General features: G+C 51.9%; 1 protein-coding gene across 1 annotated transcript in view; it reads left to right on the top strand.

Annotated features, from left to right (window-relative positions):
- Positions 1 to 18,517, top strand: part of COL22A1 (collagen, type XXII, alpha 1) — a 210,880-nt gene that overhangs the window by 97,872 nt on the left and 94,491 nt on the right. The window contains exons 26-34 of the mRNA XM_006879451.1: positions 1,562 to 1,603; positions 3,755 to 3,787; positions 7,181 to 7,234; positions 7,737 to 7,790; positions 8,991 to 9,044; positions 10,666 to 10,719; positions 11,054 to 11,107; positions 13,001 to 13,105; positions 13,369 to 13,413. Of these exons, the coding sequence (XP_006879513.1) occupies positions 1,562 to 1,603; positions 3,755 to 3,787; positions 7,181 to 7,234; positions 7,737 to 7,790; positions 8,991 to 9,044; positions 10,666 to 10,719; positions 11,054 to 11,107; positions 13,001 to 13,105; positions 13,369 to 13,413 (495 nt within the window). The remainder of the gene's footprint in view (positions 1 to 1,561; positions 1,604 to 3,754; positions 3,788 to 7,180; positions 7,235 to 7,736; positions 7,791 to 8,990; positions 9,045 to 10,665; positions 10,720 to 11,053; positions 11,108 to 13,000; positions 13,106 to 13,368; positions 13,414 to 18,517) is intronic.

The following is an 18,517-nucleotide window of genomic DNA, read 5'->3' on the forward strand; positions in this document are numbered from 1 at the left end:
CTGTGTCTGTGAAATCACTTCTGATTCAGTTGATCCGTGGGTGCAGAGTAACATTGTCCCGTGGAGATTCCCACCATGCAGTCCTTACATAGGCAAACTGCTAGGCTTTCTGCAATGCTGCTGATTGGGTTTGAACCATCAGACTTTAGGTTAGCTTGTGCTGCCCAAAGACCTTCTTGGAATAGTGTGATCAAATGCTTTTCCCTGTGGGAATGACCTAGGGCCCCAGCCACTTACAGGAGAGCTTGGTTTGACTCGGCATGTTAACTCCCAAACCCCTCCGTCAGCCGGGCCTCCTGCCCGGAGTTCAGAGCCTTTTGGAGTCCACATGGTCCCACTCGGGCCCCTTCTGCTGACCCGACATCAAGTTCAGGAAGCCCTATTGAGAGGCAGCTTCCAGGTGCTGGGAGGAGACCCATTTCCCGATGAACACTCTTCTTAGATTCAGGCACATCTTGGACGAGGAAACACTCAGCATCTTTGCTCATAGGTTCACCTGCTAAAGATGAAGTTGGGTCTGGAAAGTGAGTTATACAAGTCAGGAAACAGAGGGAGGGTAGAACTGTGTTAAGAGATACACTAGAGGATGACTTCGCTCCCCCGTTTCTCGATCTTTGTTGTTAGGTGTGATCATGGCTCCTCCATACAGAGTGGAACTGTGGCTTTCCGTCACAGTCACTGCTGTTTGTGCTCCTAGCTGCAGGCCCTGTGCTCACCCAAATCGTGCACGGTCTTCCTCTCTGTCGTTGACCTCCTCCTCCGGGGGTTGGGCCCTCCTGAAAACGTGACCACAGTTCCTGAGAAGTCTTGCTATGGTTGCTTCTTACAAGCATTCTGGATGTCCTTCTCCCAAACCAGATCTGTTTGCTCTTACTTCAGTCTATGTTTCAATATTTTTCACCAGTATGACTGCGATTACAATGAGTTACTTGACTACATCTAATGAGAACAACAGCAACTGTGAACAGAAAGCAACCTACATGTAGTTAACAGACAGTTTAGCCGCTTATATACAGTGGAATACAATACAGCAGTATAAATGGGCTACAGTTGCACATATCAGCATAGCTCCTTCTTAAGACTTACACTTTCATAGGTGTGAAGTATTTAATAGTTTGTATTCCATCAATGATCTACCTTCCTTTCTCTATGTTGTTGTTAATTGCCTTTGAGTCAAGCACGACTCAGTGACCCAAAGAACAAAAGGCTTGAAGCCTCTTTACAAGTATTACATTTATCAAAGTTCACAGTTTCTGGAGGCATGTTATTTAGGAAGTGGATGCTATGCCTGCTTCCAAACCTTTTTCTATAACCACCTATTTATCTGTCCAACTAAATGTCTACTTACCCACCACCCACCACCTATCATCTATATGTCATTTACCTACTTTTCTATGTATCTCTCCGTCTAGCCGTATAGCCACCCACTCTTCCATTATTTATCTAACCTGTTAGAGGCTATCGGTTCCTCCTGCTGTCTTGGCAGAGTGGGACGTCAGCCTTGTCCCAGGGCAAGCTGAGCTGAAAGGAGGACTAGCGAATGTTTGTTTCCTTCATCCAGGGTGAAGCTGGCCCGGCAGGTCCCCCTGGATTACCTGGAACTGTGAGTGTCTCTGCTTCCAGCCCTTTCTCTTTCTCTAACTTCCTAAGGCATCAGGACCCCCCCACGCCCCACACATACCATGTGTACGTATAAGGATAAGTCACCTTGTTCGCCTCTTCTGGTAGCTTGGCCCATTCTTCGGTCTTACAGCTCATCTGTATGAGTCTCTCCAAGAGGCACCTAGGGTTGGTTATTTCCTAATTTCATATAGAAAACCCAAGTACTGTTTATCAAAGTATGTGATAGGCACTCGAAATAGGTATAACACACATGTTACATGTGGGGAAACAAAGGCCCATTGAGATGTCATTTGTTCTGGGTGAGATGGCATGGTGGGGTCATAGCCAGGCCTCTGGGTTCTGATTGGTTCTTCTGCCAGTTCTGCAGTCATGAGGCAGGTGCTTGGAGCTGGTGTGGGGTAGACTGAGAGTGTGAGCTGTGGAGTCAGAGAGATCCGAGTTTGAATCCTGCCTCACCCTCTGCAGCACAGTGTTCTTGGATGTGTTACTTAATTTTTAAAAGTCTCCCTATTCTTATATACTGTTTATTTTGCTGTGGATATCTTATTTAATTTGTAGTTAAGGTATCTTACATAATTGTAGTTAAAGGAGGCATAGTTAAACCCTTGGCTGTCAATGGAAAGATTATTGGTTCAAGCCCACCAGAGAGGCTGGTGCCTCTGTAAAGACTTAGAGCCTTTGAAAGCCAGTGAGGCAGGTTATGTCCCAGCATCACCAGGAGGCAAGGTTGCCATGACGGCTACAGGTAAGGCCAAGTATTTAGCACAGCTCCTGGCAAATAAATAAAACCCAAGTCCAGTGTTGTCAAGCCAGTTCTGGTCCCCGGCGAACCTCCCTGGAATTTCTTTACAGGGGACACTATGCATGTCCTCTTACAGAATGGCTGCGGATTCCACCTGCCGACCTTGTCATGCAAGTTCCTGCGCCATGAGGCTCCTTTGCTCAGTTGTAACATTTACTGTAAATCCAGACAGTGAAATATTGTCAGGCAAAGGCGTGAGTGCGCAGATCAATGGGATAAAATGAGGGTCTGGAAGCAGATTCATGCAACTACAGCCAAGCGATTTTAAAAAAAATCTATTTTACTTGAATTAAAGATTACAAGGCTCCTTAAATGATAAACACCAACCTCCTAATCTGGAGGTGACCCTCTGTAACACTTGGGGTCCACAACCTCCTAATCCAGAGGTGACCCTCTGTAACACTTGGGGTCCACCGTGGCTCATCTGGAGACAGACAGACGGTGCCTTCCCGCTGGAGGGTCAGAGGGGAGTCTGTCCTGACTGCCTTGTTCAGTTTGACTGTCATTGTTATTCATAGTGTTGTTGTTTTTGTGCACCGACTGGTAACTGACCCTCCAGCAACTTCTCAGGGGCTGTAAATAACACAGGAGATTTCCCTTCTTTCTCCCTTGGAGCAGCTGGTGGATTTGAACCCTGTGCCTTTGTGTTGTCAGCGTAGCTCCTTACTACTGGGACACCAGAGCTCCCTGTTATTCACAGGACTCATAAGTTTGCAAAACAGAAGTATATTCTAATGTTGCTTCCCAGCTGTGAGGTTCTCTGAGCTGAGCTCTGGTTTCTGGGAAGCCCCATTGAATGCACGTGTGGGCCCCACCTGGCAGGTGCACCGGGAAGTATCATTCACTCTCTGGAGCAGGGGACTGCCGGGGCCGGGGAGACAGGAGGGAACCATCAGGTTCCGAGAACCTTCCACTGTGGTTTCCTTCCAAGCCCCATCACCGCTCCACGTCTCACTCCTCCCCACACCCGCATGCCCTCTGCCAGGACACACAACTATCCTAAAGAGATGCTGGATGAATCACACACTGGGAAACTTACTTTCAGAACTGGCTGTATTAAACTTTTGTTCGAGATGCAAGAATGCAAGGCAATCTTGAGCCCTCTGAGGGAAGTCAAATTAGGAATTACCTCCTTGGAAAGCTACTTGGCAGTACGTATATCACACGGTGTCATGCCTTTCCCCAGCTGTCCCAAGACTTTGTTAAAATGAAAGCAGTCTAAGGCCCCTTGGAGACTATGTTCTCTCACTGGGAGGCAGGTTTTGGCTGGAATTGAACACCAGGGCCCGTGGGTGCACAGCTTTCTAACTCCTGTGCTTTCTGTTCCAGACCTCCCTGTTCACACCACACCCGAAGGTGCCGGTGAGTTCTGTGGCCAGGGTGCCTGGGCCTCCGCTGGGGGTGGGGTGGGGGTGAGCACTGGGCCACTCTGACTCTGCACATCTGCTGGTCACTGCGGGGCATCTGGGCATCCAGCTGTACCCTGGCAATGGATACGGGAAGGGCAGGGGGCTGACCAGGGACCTCCAGCACTGAGCTGGGCTGCTGCTGACCGGTACGTGCGCAGGGGAGGAGCACATCTTCCTGGGATGACCCCACATCTTCTGGCTCCTCACCTCCCAGCACTCACTCCACCCCGCTCCCAGGAGACTCCCTTGAACTTGATACTTGAAACAGTTCCTGGATGATCCTGAAGGTTTTTGAACCTGCTCAGCTGCTGGCTGAAAGATTGGCACTACCAGTCCACCTGCGGGCCCCTCATGGGAAAGGCCTGACCATCTTCTACAACAAATCGACCACTGGAAGCCCAAGAAGCACAGTTCTGCCCTGACGTCACGCTCACTGCGACTTGACTTTTCACAGAGCTTGTCTGCATGTGGAGTGATTGACACCTGCGAGTGGCCCCACTCTCCAGCCTGGACAGGTTAGGTGCACTCGGCTGTAGGAACACACATCCCAGTGGACGGTGACTGAGTGGCAGTGACCCTGTGGAAGGCAGTGGGGCCCTGGTGGGTGGTACCTTCCAGGCCTCTTCTCTCTTCCTCTGCCCCACCACCTTCTGAAGCATCTTTGGGAAGTGAGTCAAAAGGATGCACCCATGATGAGGGATTTCTAGTTAACCAAAAGGTCTGAAGTTCAAGTCCACCCCAGAACACACTGGAAGAAAGGCCTAGTGATCGACTTCAACCTTATGACACACTGTAATCTCCATTCATGGTCAAGTCCATGGCAAAGGCTGGTCCACATGATCAAAAATCTTCTTGAGAAACTGACCTTACTCCAAAGTTGACTTTAGTTGGTTTGGAAGGATAGCCAGGCAGATGGCTCTGTACCACCTTTACTGTCAGGTTCAAGTTCAGATTCTCTCAGCTATGTTCAGCTTGTTTATCATGGCCCTCGAGTCCCAGGCTATTTGCCTGTCCCCTGCCTGGCCAAGGTCTTCACCCAGCCTCTCTCCTTTGGAATCTGATGAGTGACAGCCTTCCTGTATGACTTGCAGCTTGGATGGAGCCCAGAAGCCATTTTTATGTGCAAAGTAAGGAAATTGTGTCTGCCAGAAGGAAAAAGATTCATTGTGGTGCTGATGCTGCCTGGGCCTCACTCCGTCGCCATGGCAACTGTGTTTGTCTTGATGGGTTTGGAAAGTGTTATTCTGTTTGACTGCTCCCAGCAAGCTCAGCGCACCTTTTGAGGTCCTGCGGTGCAGAAAGAGGTGGGAGAGGAAGAATTAGAGGACATCAACATGGGCAGTATAATTACGAAGGACAAGAGACAGGAAGGAAGAGAGGGTCAGGCTCCCTGAAGCCCCTCTGCTTCTACCTGTGAGATTGAAGATGCTGCAGGCATGGCTGGGGACTGCAGCCCCAGTGAGGTCACGAGGTGGAGTGACGATCGAGTGGGAGAACAGGGACCACTAGGGGATGAGCAGGTCCCCTGGACTGGAGACAGCAGGGAAGGGAGGGACTGTCCCTTAGCTAGAGGGACAGGCAGCTCAAGCTTGGAGAAATTCCTAATGAGAACTCAGATTACAGGGAATTCGTAGGTGGTTCACGACCAGCTATCTCTGGCAGCCCAGCGCCCTCGAGGAGTCCTCCACGACACCTGTCACCTGCTCAGGGGTTAAGAGGATGACTCTGAGCCCCAGGGACAGCTTTGGACTTGTCTGATGCATGGGGTCGGAAGCCATTGATGTTCATACATCCAGCACCTATGGACCGAGGACCAGCTGTGTGCCCACGTGGTGATGGTACTGATGCCCAGGGCAGTGCGGAGCTCCAGTTGAGGGCCTGTGTGGTGAGGGGCGCTGTCTGCTGACACCAGAGCTGTGCTGAGGACTGCTGTGTGCTAGTGCAGCGGAGAGTTCCACTCCCTGTCCCCAGCCTCACCGGGTGTCTCTGGAGTGACCTTGAGTTCACAGGATCCTTCCTCTGGCCTGACCAACCTTACACAGGAGGCCTGGACCAGACTCCCTCCTGCCTGTACCCTCTCACCCGGAGTCAGCAGGCTTTCCCCGGCCCCTGACCAGGAACAAGCACTTGGGCTCGTGCTTTTAAGCACTTGCAAGTCAAGTGCGGCTCACAGAGTCCCCCTGAACAAGAGACCCGAGCCTTTTCCCTTCTCGTGCAGCCTCACCGTCTTCATCCACTTGAGCCCATTGTTCCAGTCACTGTGTCAGTCCATCCCGTTGAGGGTCTGCCTCTCCTTCCTTGACCCTCTCCACCTTCCCAAGCATGTTTCCAAAGGAGCAGCCTTGTGTAGTTCCACATCCAAGGTGGGAGAGGTGAAGCTTCGTCATCGTTGCCTCCAAGAAGCGCTCTGGCCCCACCTTGCCCGAGACATATCTGTTTGTTCTTTTGGCAGTCCATGGATATTCAGTGCTCTTCTCCAGCACCCCAGGGCTTGAGAACCAAAGTCCTCTGTAGATGCCCACCATGGGAATTATCTAGAAGGACCATGGTAGAAATAGTGGTATCACTGTTCCTGGCGGTGGGATGGCCCACCACCCACAACTGACCTACCCTCACAGTGGCCGCTGTGAAGAACCAACCTGTGTTTACCTCACACAGTTAGTTCTGTGAGGCGAGACCAGGGCAGAGTCTGCTGTGCCGATTCCTGGAGATGTTGAGAGGGGAGCTGCCGCAGGTCTCCCTTCTGGGGGTGCCACCCACCTCGACCTGCCTCTGCTGCTTTTAAATGATCTGCCTTCATCATCACACGGCATCTGGCTTCCTCTCTTACAGTGTGACTGTACTTCCTCAGCTGTCTTTTTAGAATGACACTGGTCACTGTGAAGACTGGGAATTCCAGAACACTCAGTTGTGCTCAAACAGAAGCTGTGCATGTGGTCTCTGTGGGCCAGAGGTGCCTTGGTGACACTTAACAGCAGCTTCTGCAGGACAGAATTTTCATTCTGATCAGGAGCTGAGTTCTCTGACTATTGTGCAACCAAGGCCCCTTCGACTTGGGCGGGAGGGGCTTCGTTCAGAGCAAGGAGGGGGTGGGGTATGCAGCACAGAAAGAGCCCTGGACCTAAGACTCCCTCAGAGCGGAGGATGAGGAAGGCAGGTGAGGGGTGGGGGGATGGGCCAGGCAGACTGCCAGTATGTGGGTGCACGTGAGTGAGGGCAGTTCAGGTGCACCCTGGGATTGGAGGGCCTGGGAGGGCTGTGGTGGAGGCTGACCAGCCCCATGGTCTGTACTGTGTGTTGTGGGCTTAGCTCACATGTGATCTGCTCCGTGCTTCTCCACACACAGGCCGAACAGGGCCCCAGAGGAGAGAAGGGCGATGCGGGCATGCCTGGAGAGCCGGTGAGCCTGCGCCCCACACCTTGTGCTCCACACGTGCTCCCTGCACCCCACACTCACCCTCGACATGCTATCCCCAACCCCTTTTACCCCATGTCCACATCCTGCACCCCACACTCACCCCCTGCACCCCACACCAAACACTTAATTCTCACATCAGCACCCCATGTCCACCCTCTGTACCCACCTGCACCTTCACCTTACATCCAGACCCTGTGCCTACAGCCATGCCCTGTCCCTCATGCTGACCCCTGAATCTTACCTTCACCCCACATATTCCATACCCGTGCACTCCTCGCCTGCTCCTGTGCTCACACCTTGCACCCCAGCCCCATCCACCTGGCCGCCTGTGCAGGGGACCCTGTGGCCCCCAGCTGAAGCTCTCCCCAGGAACTGAATGCTGCCCCTCCTTCCACCTCCTGCTGTGCCCCCTATGCTTGTCCACACCCCACTTTCTACCCAGAAAACCTCGGTGAGCCCCTTCCCAGATGTTGTTTCATTGCAGGGACCTCAGGGCCATCCTGGAGAATTGGGGCCTCGGGGACCACCGGGACCGCCGGTAAGGAGCCCCTCTCCCTCCTGGGTTGGTTCAGGGACCCGCCACCCTGCGCTGTCACTCTCCCCTGGAATTCTGAGAGTGGCCACCAGGGGGCGCAGCCACACTGCTAGAGGCCTGGAGCCTCCTGAGGCCATAAGGGGAGATGACCACGTGGTACCCCATGCAGCTGTGGGGCTGGGACCCCAATGTCCTTACTCAGTCACAGAAAGCTTAGACCCCTCTCCCTCCTGCTCCCGCTTCCCTGGTGCCCAGCTATCCAGCAGCTGGTACAATCTTCAGACAGAAGTTCCCCTCTGGTCAGCCCTTGATGGCAGCTCTGGCTAAGGGCACCTGGGGTGGGTCAGCACGGGCACACCTGGCCTTGATGTCCCCTGGCGCCGCTTTGCCAGCAGCCTGTGCTCACTTGCTGTCTCTACGTCAGTCTCACAGTGGCTCAGACATTTCCGTAATGCTCCATAGACCACGATACCGGGTTCAGCATATGTTTGAAATGCACTGGGAAACCAAGACATTTTTATGACTCGCTGTGCTGCACTGCTTCTTTATGGCCGGGGTTTGGGACGCAGGCCTGTATTGATGCTGCTGCCATTTCCCGTTTTAGTTTGTGGGTCTCACCTGGGCAGGGATTAAGGTCCCCTGGGAGTTGGGGAAGCAGGTGCTATTGAAGTGGCTTGTCCTGGGTTCAGGGTTGCGGGCACATCTGCTGGTGGTGCCAGGCCTCAGTCACCTCAGTGATGTGACAAGGTAGCAGCAGCACCTACCTCCGGGGAGGAGGAGTGAGGAGGACTGGGGGAGGTGGGGAAGACCAGGGTGGTGAGGAGGACAGGGAGAGGTGAGCAGGATGGAGGAGGTGAGGAGGATGGGGGAGGTGAGGAGGATGGGGGGAGGTTGTTGTGATGGAGTTGATGCTCACTGTGGGACTCCCATGTGCAGAGTAGCACTGCGTTCTCCCAATTGCCAGACCTTTATTCCAACGTACCCTAGGTGTGCTTGAACTGCCAACCTTTTGGTTAGCAGTCCAGCCTTTAACTGTTCTGGAAACTCAGACTATGAATGTGCAACACACCGGAAGGAGGTAGTGGGCCTGTGGTCATCCTCTGTCCCTTTTATTTTATCTTTTCACTGTGTCTGAGTGAACATTTACAGCTCAGTTATGGTCATGATGTCATGATCCCTGATGTCCCTCTTTTTACTGTACAGGGTGCCAAGGGACAAGAAGGAGCCCATGGCCCCCCCGGAGTGGCTGGAAACCCGGTGAGTCCTCATGCCCACCTGCCTCCTGCTGTCCCCAGAGGGGGCTAGTCTGTCACTGACCAGGAGGGAGCGACTGGCAATGTTTGTCCCCCACTGACCAGGGTTCAGTCTCAGAGCTGAGCTGAGGCATCTCTACATCTGGGTTTATGTCATACCAAGTGGATTCACTTTGCTCACTGCAGAGAGCCCATGGAAGCAGTGTCTGCACGGGGCCAGTGTCCCACATGGATGCCACAGAGATAATGGACATCTGTGGGTCCACGCAACCGAGTGTGCAGTGTGGACATCATAAGGGTAGTTTCTTTCCGTCTGGCCCTAGTAATGAGTGTAGACTCTACATCAGGGACAGGCTCACACATGCACACCCACACAGACATCCACACCACACGCTCACACACATGTGCATGGATACAGGAACACTGCTCACACCTGCACACCCACACACCACACACTCACACAAGTGTTCTCAGACGTACATATATAACATACACACATAGCAGTTCTGCTGGGTATCACTCTTGGATCCTCCAGCCAGTCAGCACACACACCCACACTCACACTCACACTCACACTCACACTTGCACTCACAGTCCCTGTCTTTCAGACACACACACGCACCCCCCCCACATACACATGCAGTATATTCACTCTAACACACTCATATATACCACTTCACACTCTTGTGTACACCACACACATACATACATGTATAAACTCACATGTATATGGATCTACTTACACACTTGCTGTCACACACATGCACACATAGAAACACATTCACACACACGTGCTTACAAACACCTACAGACACTTACACACACTTGTATACACCCCAAGCACTCTTGTACACACAAATACCACACACACTCACACACAGCTCTGTCCCCCTCCATGCCCGCTCTGCAAGCAGCAATGACGCTTTCAGAGTGAACCAGCCTAAAATGTTCTGTTCTGGTCGCACCTGTGGTCACTCCTGGGACTCCTTCCTCTCCTTCCACCAGGCTCAAGCCACTCCTGCCCTCATGTTCTCCAGGAATGCCACCTCCTGGCCACCCAGGGCCAGTACTGCCTAGGCCTTGTCCAGGCTCCATACACCTCCCCGGTGACCTTCATCATTTGACCACAGTGTCTCCTTTCCAACATACAACCATGAAATGTTATCATTTTCATGGTTTTCCCCCCTTGTGCTGAGGAAAGTCAAAGGCCATCTAAGACCCTGTCCATAGTCAGAGGTGGCCTTCCCCTCTACCCGCCTTCTTCACCTCCTCACCTCCTTTCCCAACTCTCCACTCCTCTGTGTGTGTGTGTTTCTCTCTCTCTCTCTCTCTCTCTCTCTCTCTCCACACACACACACAGTCTGGGGGAGCTTCTGAGAGCCCTCCAGACGTTCCTCACTGCCCCCTAGTCCTGCTCCATGACTTGAGCTCCTTTGCACCTTGCCTCCCTGGAGGCCCCAGTGATCACACAAAAGGTTCTAGATTTTTGTGGAGAAGTAGGTGGTTAGGAGTAATCCCAGTAAATCATGGTGCTTGAGTGAGAAGCAGGCCCAGAGAAAAAGTAAGCTTCTATTCTTGCAGTCAATATATTTGGCTGATCTGAATGAACTTCTGTCTCTGAACAGGGTGCTCCTGGATCTGTGGGCCCCCCAGGCCCCAGTGGTCCCCCAGGAAGTGTGGTGAGTAATTGAGATGTACAGTGACACCACATTGGCATGGGCTCTCGAGTTAGGTCCTCTCCCTGGCATTCCTAGTGCCACACCTAGTGTGTGTTAAGAACACCAGAGTACACAGTGCGACATGGGGAACTAGATGGGGCTTGGGGGTGGGACCTCAGACATGGGACTCTGAGAACAGACTCCTTAGAATGTCCTCATCTCCAGCCAGGACCTGGTGCCAGGTGGTGGGTAGGGCACCATCACTGACTAACAGAGGCTTGGGCACCCTCCCTGTGGGCCCCAGCCTCCCCTGCAGTCTTGGAATCCACTGTGTCAACAGCTTTTCTTTCTTCAGGGCCCCCCTGGCACCAGAGGCCCCCCGGGGAAAGATGGAGAGCGCGGTGAAAAGGTAAGATATGGGGTCCAACTCAGCAAACGTCGAGTGTTAGGGTGAGAAAACTGGCTGTCTCTGATTGTCTCTGAGTCAAAAACACATACGCGCTCTACGGCAGCCTGGGTTTATTTGCCTGCTTGAGGCCAATGTAAATGTCTCCGTTCTGGTTAGACTGGAAGTTTGTGCAGCAAATTAGTTTCCCATTCATCAATTTGTACGTGTTTACTCTGTGACATTGGTAACAATCCCCTCTGGCACGTGGGCCAGAACCTGTGGTCACCTTCTCTGGTTGGTGGCTTCCATTTGCCTAGTGAATGGCCCAAGGAAGAGAGGAGACTGTGTGACCCCGTCATCTCATTTAGTCGTCACTCTTTCCCTCCCTCCCTCATTTGCTCACATGTCCTCCATTGGATCTGCACTGTCCCCCGGGTCTCCAGGGCTGTGGACCTCAATGTGATTTGCACCATCCGTCCCCCCGTGTCCGTCCCCCCCCCCCAGTTTCCAGGGCTGGAAGCCTCAGTGGGAGGAGCTGACCGCCTTTCCCCTCTGAGCTGCTGGTAGATGTGAATTATTCGTGACTCCAAGCCTTTTGGTTATCAGGACAGCACGCTGTGGACTACACCGGAGTGCTCTCGTCAGCCCTCATTACAGAACTACAATTGTAATAGCTCTGTTTCACAGGTGTGGAAATTGAGACTCAGATAGTTTAATTTGCCCTGAATTTCATACAAAGCTAATGAGCCTCAGAGCCAGGAAGGATGTGGGTCTACATCTGTCTGACTTCAAACCCCGCTTTCTCTCCACTCCGTGCACCCAACTATCCCTCCCTCTGCTGTGCTGCCTTTCTTGACTAAAGCGCAGGTGAAGGGTTGTGCTCAGCTCTGACGCACCTGCGAGCAGGGCACTGGTGAGCTGGTGAGCGGGCAGGGGGTGACCTAGAGACAATGGGGTTCTGAGGGCTAGCACAGCATTCAAGGGCCCCTGCTGGGCCGGTGGTGAGAGTACTCGGTCGCTAGCTAATAGGTCAGGAGTCTGAATCCACAGGGCTCCATGGAGAAAGGTAGGGCAGCCTGTTCTCATGAAAGTCCAGCCGTGGGGACCAGGGGTTTCCTCTCTGTCCTGTGGGGTCTCTGTGAACGGGAATCTCAGTGCAGTGGTTTTGGGTTGATCCTTCAAAGGCCTCCAGGGGGAGCCAAATGCCTCTCCTTGGTGGACAGCGGCCAGGCCCTGCCATCCACAGGCTGTTTGTCCTCCCTCCTGGATGTGAGACAGCTGTCGGTGGGTGCCGGCAGCTCCGTTCTGACTCATAGCAGCCCTGTGTAGACAGAACAAAGCCTGCCAACCCTGCCCACCCTCACAGCCCCTGCTGTGCCCAAGCCCATGTCGCCACGGGTCAGTCCACGTTACTGAGGGTCTTCCTCTTTTTACTGACTGTCTGCTGAGCGTGGCCTTCTCCAGGACTGACCCTCGCCCCCCCACTGACAACACGTACAGTATGTGAGACCGAGCCTCCCATTCTTACTGCTAGAGGGCACTAGATGTATGTCTCCTGAATTCAAGTGGCTGGAAGATTCCAGAAAGGGCTGTCTTGATTGAATGTAATTAAAGCTTCCCACTGCAGGAGAAGAAGCCAGGTGAGGGGTGAGCTCCCTGCTCCCAGGGGAAATCAAGTAGAAGCTGAGCCCTGTAAGCAAGACACCTGCTGGGTGTTCTGCCCTCCGTTGGCTGGGTGACCCTCAGGTCCTGGGCAGCCCCATGTGTCTGTTAAGGGTCCATTTCTCTGTCTCCTCACAAGGGGAGACAGGACCTGAGACAGGACTGCCCACCTCAGCTGGGCCACCGTTGAAGAGTTTAACCCCCTATGCGCCTCTGCCTCCAGGAACAAATTCTGTACCCTTTTCTTTCCAGGGCTCAGTGGGTGAAGAAGGAAGCCCAGGGCCAGCTGGGCCCAGGGGTGACCCTGGTGCTCGCGGGCTCCCTGGAGCCCCTGGCAAAGGCAAGGATGGAGAGCCGGTAAGTGGGGTGCCCTGGAGCTTCCGAGCCTGTAACAGTCACCAAAAAGGAAAACAGATGCACTGCTGGACTTTGCAGAGACCGCTGGGTGGGGGGCAGGTGGCCGAGTCCTCACTCACACCTAAGACTCGAAGATTCTGCATGCTTTCCCCAGACGGAGGGCATGGCGGGGTCGTCACCTCTGCCCCGGGGGGGGGGGGGCGGGGACAGCGGGGAAAGGGCCACTCTTGGCCCCATAACAGTCCTTGTATTTGCTTTTCCAGGGACTTCGTGGACCACCTGGGTTACCTGGGCCCCTGGGAAGCAAGGTAAGAGCTCGTCTCAGCTGCACCCAGAAGGGGCCATGAGTGGTGTAGGGTTGTTATGTCTGGTCACCTCCGTCCACCTCCGTCCCCGTCCACCTCTTTTCACCTCTGTCCACCTCCTCACTTCCATGTCTTCAGTTCATCACTCTCCCGTGAATGAGGCTGTGGGGCTTCTGTCTGTTGTAGCGAGGGCTTGGAGATGCTTAACAGCTACTTGCTGATTGAAAGCAGGTGTAAGGGCGCTGGTTCGCAGCCACCTGAGCAGCCACGGACGCTGTTGTTGGGGCTGTAGAGTTGGCTCTGACCTCTGACCTGTGGAGCCCCAGGACTGCCAGAGACTGCAGCATCCTCATAGGAACTGCTCTACTGGGGCCATTGGGTCAGCACGGCCAGGGGTTAGCACAGTCGGGTCGACGCAGCTGGGGGTCAGAGCATCTGTGGGCAGCTGAAGGTCAGTGCAGCTGGGGGTTGGCACAACCATGTGTCAGAGCAGCTGTGGAAAGCTGAGGGTCTGCACAGCCAGGGGTCAGTGCAGGAGAGGGGTCAGCACAGCCAGGGGTCAGTGCAGCTGAGGGTCAGCACAGCCAGGGGTCAGCACAGCCAAGAGTCAGTGCAGGTGAGGAGTCAGCACAGCCAGGGGTCAGTGCAGCCAGGGATCAGTGCAGGTAAGGGGTCAGCACAGCCAGGGGTCAGCACAGCCGAGAGTCAGTGCAGGTGAGGGGTCAGCACAGCTGGGGGTCAGTCAGCACAGCCAGGGGTCAGCACAGCCGGGGGTCAGCACAGCTGAGGATTAGTGTAGACAGGTCAGCTCATCTCAGGGAGGACCTTCTTTTTTGCTGACCTACTTTTCCGAGCGTGATGTCTTTGTCCAGGGACTGTCCTTTCTTGATAATATGCTCAGGGTCTAGGAGACCACGTCTCTCCATCCTTCCTTCTAAAGAACATTCTGGCTGCACTCAGTCTAAGATTTGTTTGTTTACCTGGGAGTCTATAGTGTTTTCAGTACTTCTCACCAACGCCACAATTTAAAGACATAAATTATTCGATCCTCCTTACTCGGTGTCTGTCACATGCATGGGAGCTGACTAAATCTACCGTGGCTTGGGTTGGGGGCTCCCTAGTCCCCACAATTCAGGGGCTTAGTTGATTTCTCATTCAGGTCCCAGTTATAGGAACATCAGGCCTCAGACCCTGTCATTCCAGAGCCCCATCTTCTGAGACCTCAATGCCTTCTACCTACCTTGGTGTTCACTGGTAGATGAGGACAAAGAGTAGAGAACCTATGGGGAGATTCCTGGCCCAGCCCTGGAGCTGGTGAAATCCCTTCTCACCACCTCTAGTGGTTCCAGAGACAGAAGAGATCGGGGTGGGGGGACATCTCACTGTGCGCCCTACAAGAAAAAGGAGACCCTCTGGTAAAGTCTAACCAGTCTCTCCCTAGATCCTGTTGTAGGTACAGTTCAGAATATAGGACTTTGCCCATAAGACAGTATTTTCCCCCACATTTTCTTCTTTTTATAAAAATGTTCTCTAGCCTAAAAATAGTACATATTCATTAGAGAAAATTTAGAAGTTACATTAAAGTAAAAAGGGGCAAATATATCCATTTGAAGACAGCCAGTTTCCTGTTTTGTTGTGGGGTGCCCTTGATCCTGACCCTGGATGACCCTACCCCAGGGCTTGGAGGAGAATTGCCCCCAGGCCTTGCCAGGCTGCTATTTATGGGGCCGTTTCCTTAAGAGAACTCTGCTGAGTGAGCAGGGCAGCTTCCCTGACTGTGGCCTGCATGAACCGTTCGTCATTAACTCCTCATGCATTTGGCACGTTTATTCATTCTTTCTTTCTTTTATCCATCCGTCCACTGAACTGAGTGACAGGATGAGTGTGATATATTCCTGGGAGTCCAAAACCCATAGTCCAGATTGGGAGACAGATACATATGCTGTCATGACACAAATGTCAGCAGAGATGGTGGCTTGAAAACAAGTGAACTTAGAGGATGGTCTCTGACCCAACCTGGCTTTAGTGTGGAAGGCTTCCTGGAGGAGGCGATGCTGTCTGATTTTGTAGTATATGTAGCAATTGGTAAGAGCCCCAGTAGCACAATGGTTACCTATTGGACTGCTAAAGGAAAGGTTAGTGGTTCAAATCCACCAGCCCCTCTTCAGAACTGGGTGGCAGTGAGCCGTCAAGAAGAGTTGCAGCCTTATAGTAACTATGGGGCATATCTCCAGTCTGCAGGTCAGTATTATTGTTGCTGTTACGTGCTGTTGAGTCTATTATGACTCATAGTGACCTTGTGAACAAAGGATATGAACCCTGTCCTATCCTGTGCCATCCTCACACTTTCTGACACACAAGAGCCTATTGCAGCAGTCACCATGTCAATCCACCTAACTGAGGGTCTTCCTCTCCTTCGCTGACCCTCCACCCTCCCCATCATGTCCTTCTCCAGGGAACAGCCTTTCGTAGCACCATTCCCAAAGTATGTGAGGCAAAGCCTCATCGTTCGTGCCTCCAAAGAGCACTCCCCCCGCACCCTCTCCAAGACAGAGCTGTTCTTTTGTTCATCCATGTGATGTTCAGTGCTTCTCCAACACCACAGCTCAAAGGCATCAGTTCTTCTTCTGTCATCCTTAGTCATTGTCCAGCTCTCAGATGCATAGCAAATGGTTGAAAATCTATGACCTGAATCAAATGCACCTTAGTCCTCAAACTGACATCATTATTCCTCAATAATTTGGAGAGGTCCTTAACTGCAGAGTTTCCCAATGCAGTGTGTCTCTTTATTTCCTGACTGCTCGTACCAAGCGTGTTAACTGTAGATCCAAACAAGATGAAGTTGTTGACAGCTTCATTCTCCTCTCCACGCATCATGTTGCCTATCGGCCCAGTAGTTAAAATCTTTGTCTCCTTGACATTGAGATGTGATCCTTACCAAAGGCTGCATTTCTTGATAGTTTGCAACAAGTGCTTCAAGTCCTCCTCACTTTCAGGAGGCAGGGTTGTGTCATCTGCATAGCACAGGTGATTGATGAGTCTCCCTCCAATCCTGATGCCACGCTCCTCTTCACAGAGTCCAGCTTCTCGGGTAATTTGCTGAGCATAAAGAATGAATAGGTATGAAGTGAGAGTACAACCTTGATGCATTCCCTTCTCAATTTTAAACCATGCAGTGTTCCGCTGCGCTGTTCGCAACAGCCTCCTGGTCCAGGTGTAAGTTCCGTATGAGCCGATCAAGTGCGCTGGGATTCCCATTCTTCTCAATGTCAGCCACAACTTGTTATGATCCACACAGTCAAATGCCTTTGCATAGTTAATAAAGCACAAGTAGACATTCTTCTGGTATTCTTTACTTTCAGCCAGGATCCATCAGACATCAGCAGTGATATCTCTGGTGCCATGGCCTCTTCTAAATCCTGCTTGAACTTCTGGTAGTTCCCTATCTATGCACTATTCTAACTGTTTTTTAAAAAATTATATTCAGCAGTATTTTGCTTACATGTGATATTAATGATATTGTTTGATAGTTTCCATAGATAGATTCAGTTGGATCACCTTTCTTGGGAGTGGGAACAAATATGGACCTCTTCCAATCTGTTGGCCAGACAGCTGTCCTTTAATTTTTTGGCATAGACTGGTGAGCGTATTCATCAGTTAATTGAAACAAGTTAATTTGTATTCCATCGATTCCTGGAGTCTTACTTTTGCCAATGCCTTCAATACAGCTTCTACTTCCTCCTTCCTGACCATTGGCTCCTCTTCATATGGTACTTCCTGAAATTTTTTCCGTGTCCATTAGTTCTTTCTGGTACAATGATTCTGTGTAATCCCTCCATCTTCTTTTGATACTTTCTGAGGCATTCAATATATTGCCATAGCATCTTTCAGTATTGTAACCTGAGGCTTGAATTTATTTTTCAGTTCTTAGTTCTCATCTTGAGAAATGCAGAGCAAGTTCTTCCCTTTTATTCTCCAGTTCCAGCTCTGTGTACATTCTTTTCTGATACTTTGCTTTGTCCTCCCGAGCTGCCCTTTGAAATCATCTGTTCAACCCTTTTACCTCAGCATGTTTCCTTTTGTTTTGACTTCTTTATGCTCCAGTGCAGTTTTTCGAGTCTCTTCTCTCCTGATTTTATAATGACCTTTTTGCTTTCTTCATGGATATCCTTGATATCATCCCACACCTCTCCAGGTCTTCTGTCATAGGTGTTCAGTGCCTCAAAACTATTCCTAAAATGATCTTGAAATTCAGATGGAATTGATTCGAGATCACATCTTGGCTTCTGTGGACTTATTTTTATTTTCTTCAGTCTCATTTTGAACTTGCCTGTGAGCAGGGTCGATAGGAATTGGAATTGACTCGTCACTGGGGTTTAGTCTGCATGGTGGCGGTTGGTGAGATCCCCTCAATGCCATAGTTGGTGAAGTGCTCAGCTAGTAACTGTTAGGCTTCCAACCCACCCAGAAGCACCTTGGAAGAAATGCCTGGCAATCTGCCTCTGAAAGATCACAGCCATGAAGACCTTGAGGACAGCTTCACCCTGATGGACAGGTGCCACTGTGGCTGAAATCAAGTCAGCAGGAGCTTGAGCAAGGGAAAAAGCACCTGGCAAGGGAAAGGAGGTGTGGACGGAGTTCAAGGTAAGAGGCAGGCAAGGAGAAGACAGTGAGGTGCTGGCGTGCCCTGAGGACCAGAGCCACAGGAACCGTGAGGATCAAGCAAACACAGACACTCTTAGGAAGGTGGGCACAGCAGATAACAGCACGAGGTGACCGTCACTGTTTGGGACTCGCACTCCAGCCAGCCATGCTTTGACCTTTACACTGAAACCTCATATCCTTTAGATCAAATTGTGGCCTCCATGAAGGCTGGTACGTTTTCCAGGCTGTTATCAGTTAGAGACCTCGTGCCGGGGAAGGTGGAGATCAGAGACAGGAGGACCCTCAACGAGATGGGCTGACAGAGTGGCCGAATGATGGGCTTCAGTGTATCAGGGCTTTGAGGGCGGTGCAGGCCAGGCCAGGGGCAGAGCTGGTGTTGCAGGGCTGTTACAAGCAGTAGTTGACGGGAAGACAGTTCACAACAGCAATGACATTGAAAGAT

This window comes from Elephantulus edwardii, unplaced genomic scaffold (assembly GCF_000299155.1).
Source record: "Elephantulus edwardii isolate Elephantulus edwardi_28Jun2011 unplaced genomic scaffold, EleEdw1.0 scaffold00003, whole genome shotgun sequence".
NCBI lineage: Eukaryota > Metazoa > Chordata > Mammalia > Macroscelidea > Macroscelididae > Elephantulus > Elephantulus edwardii.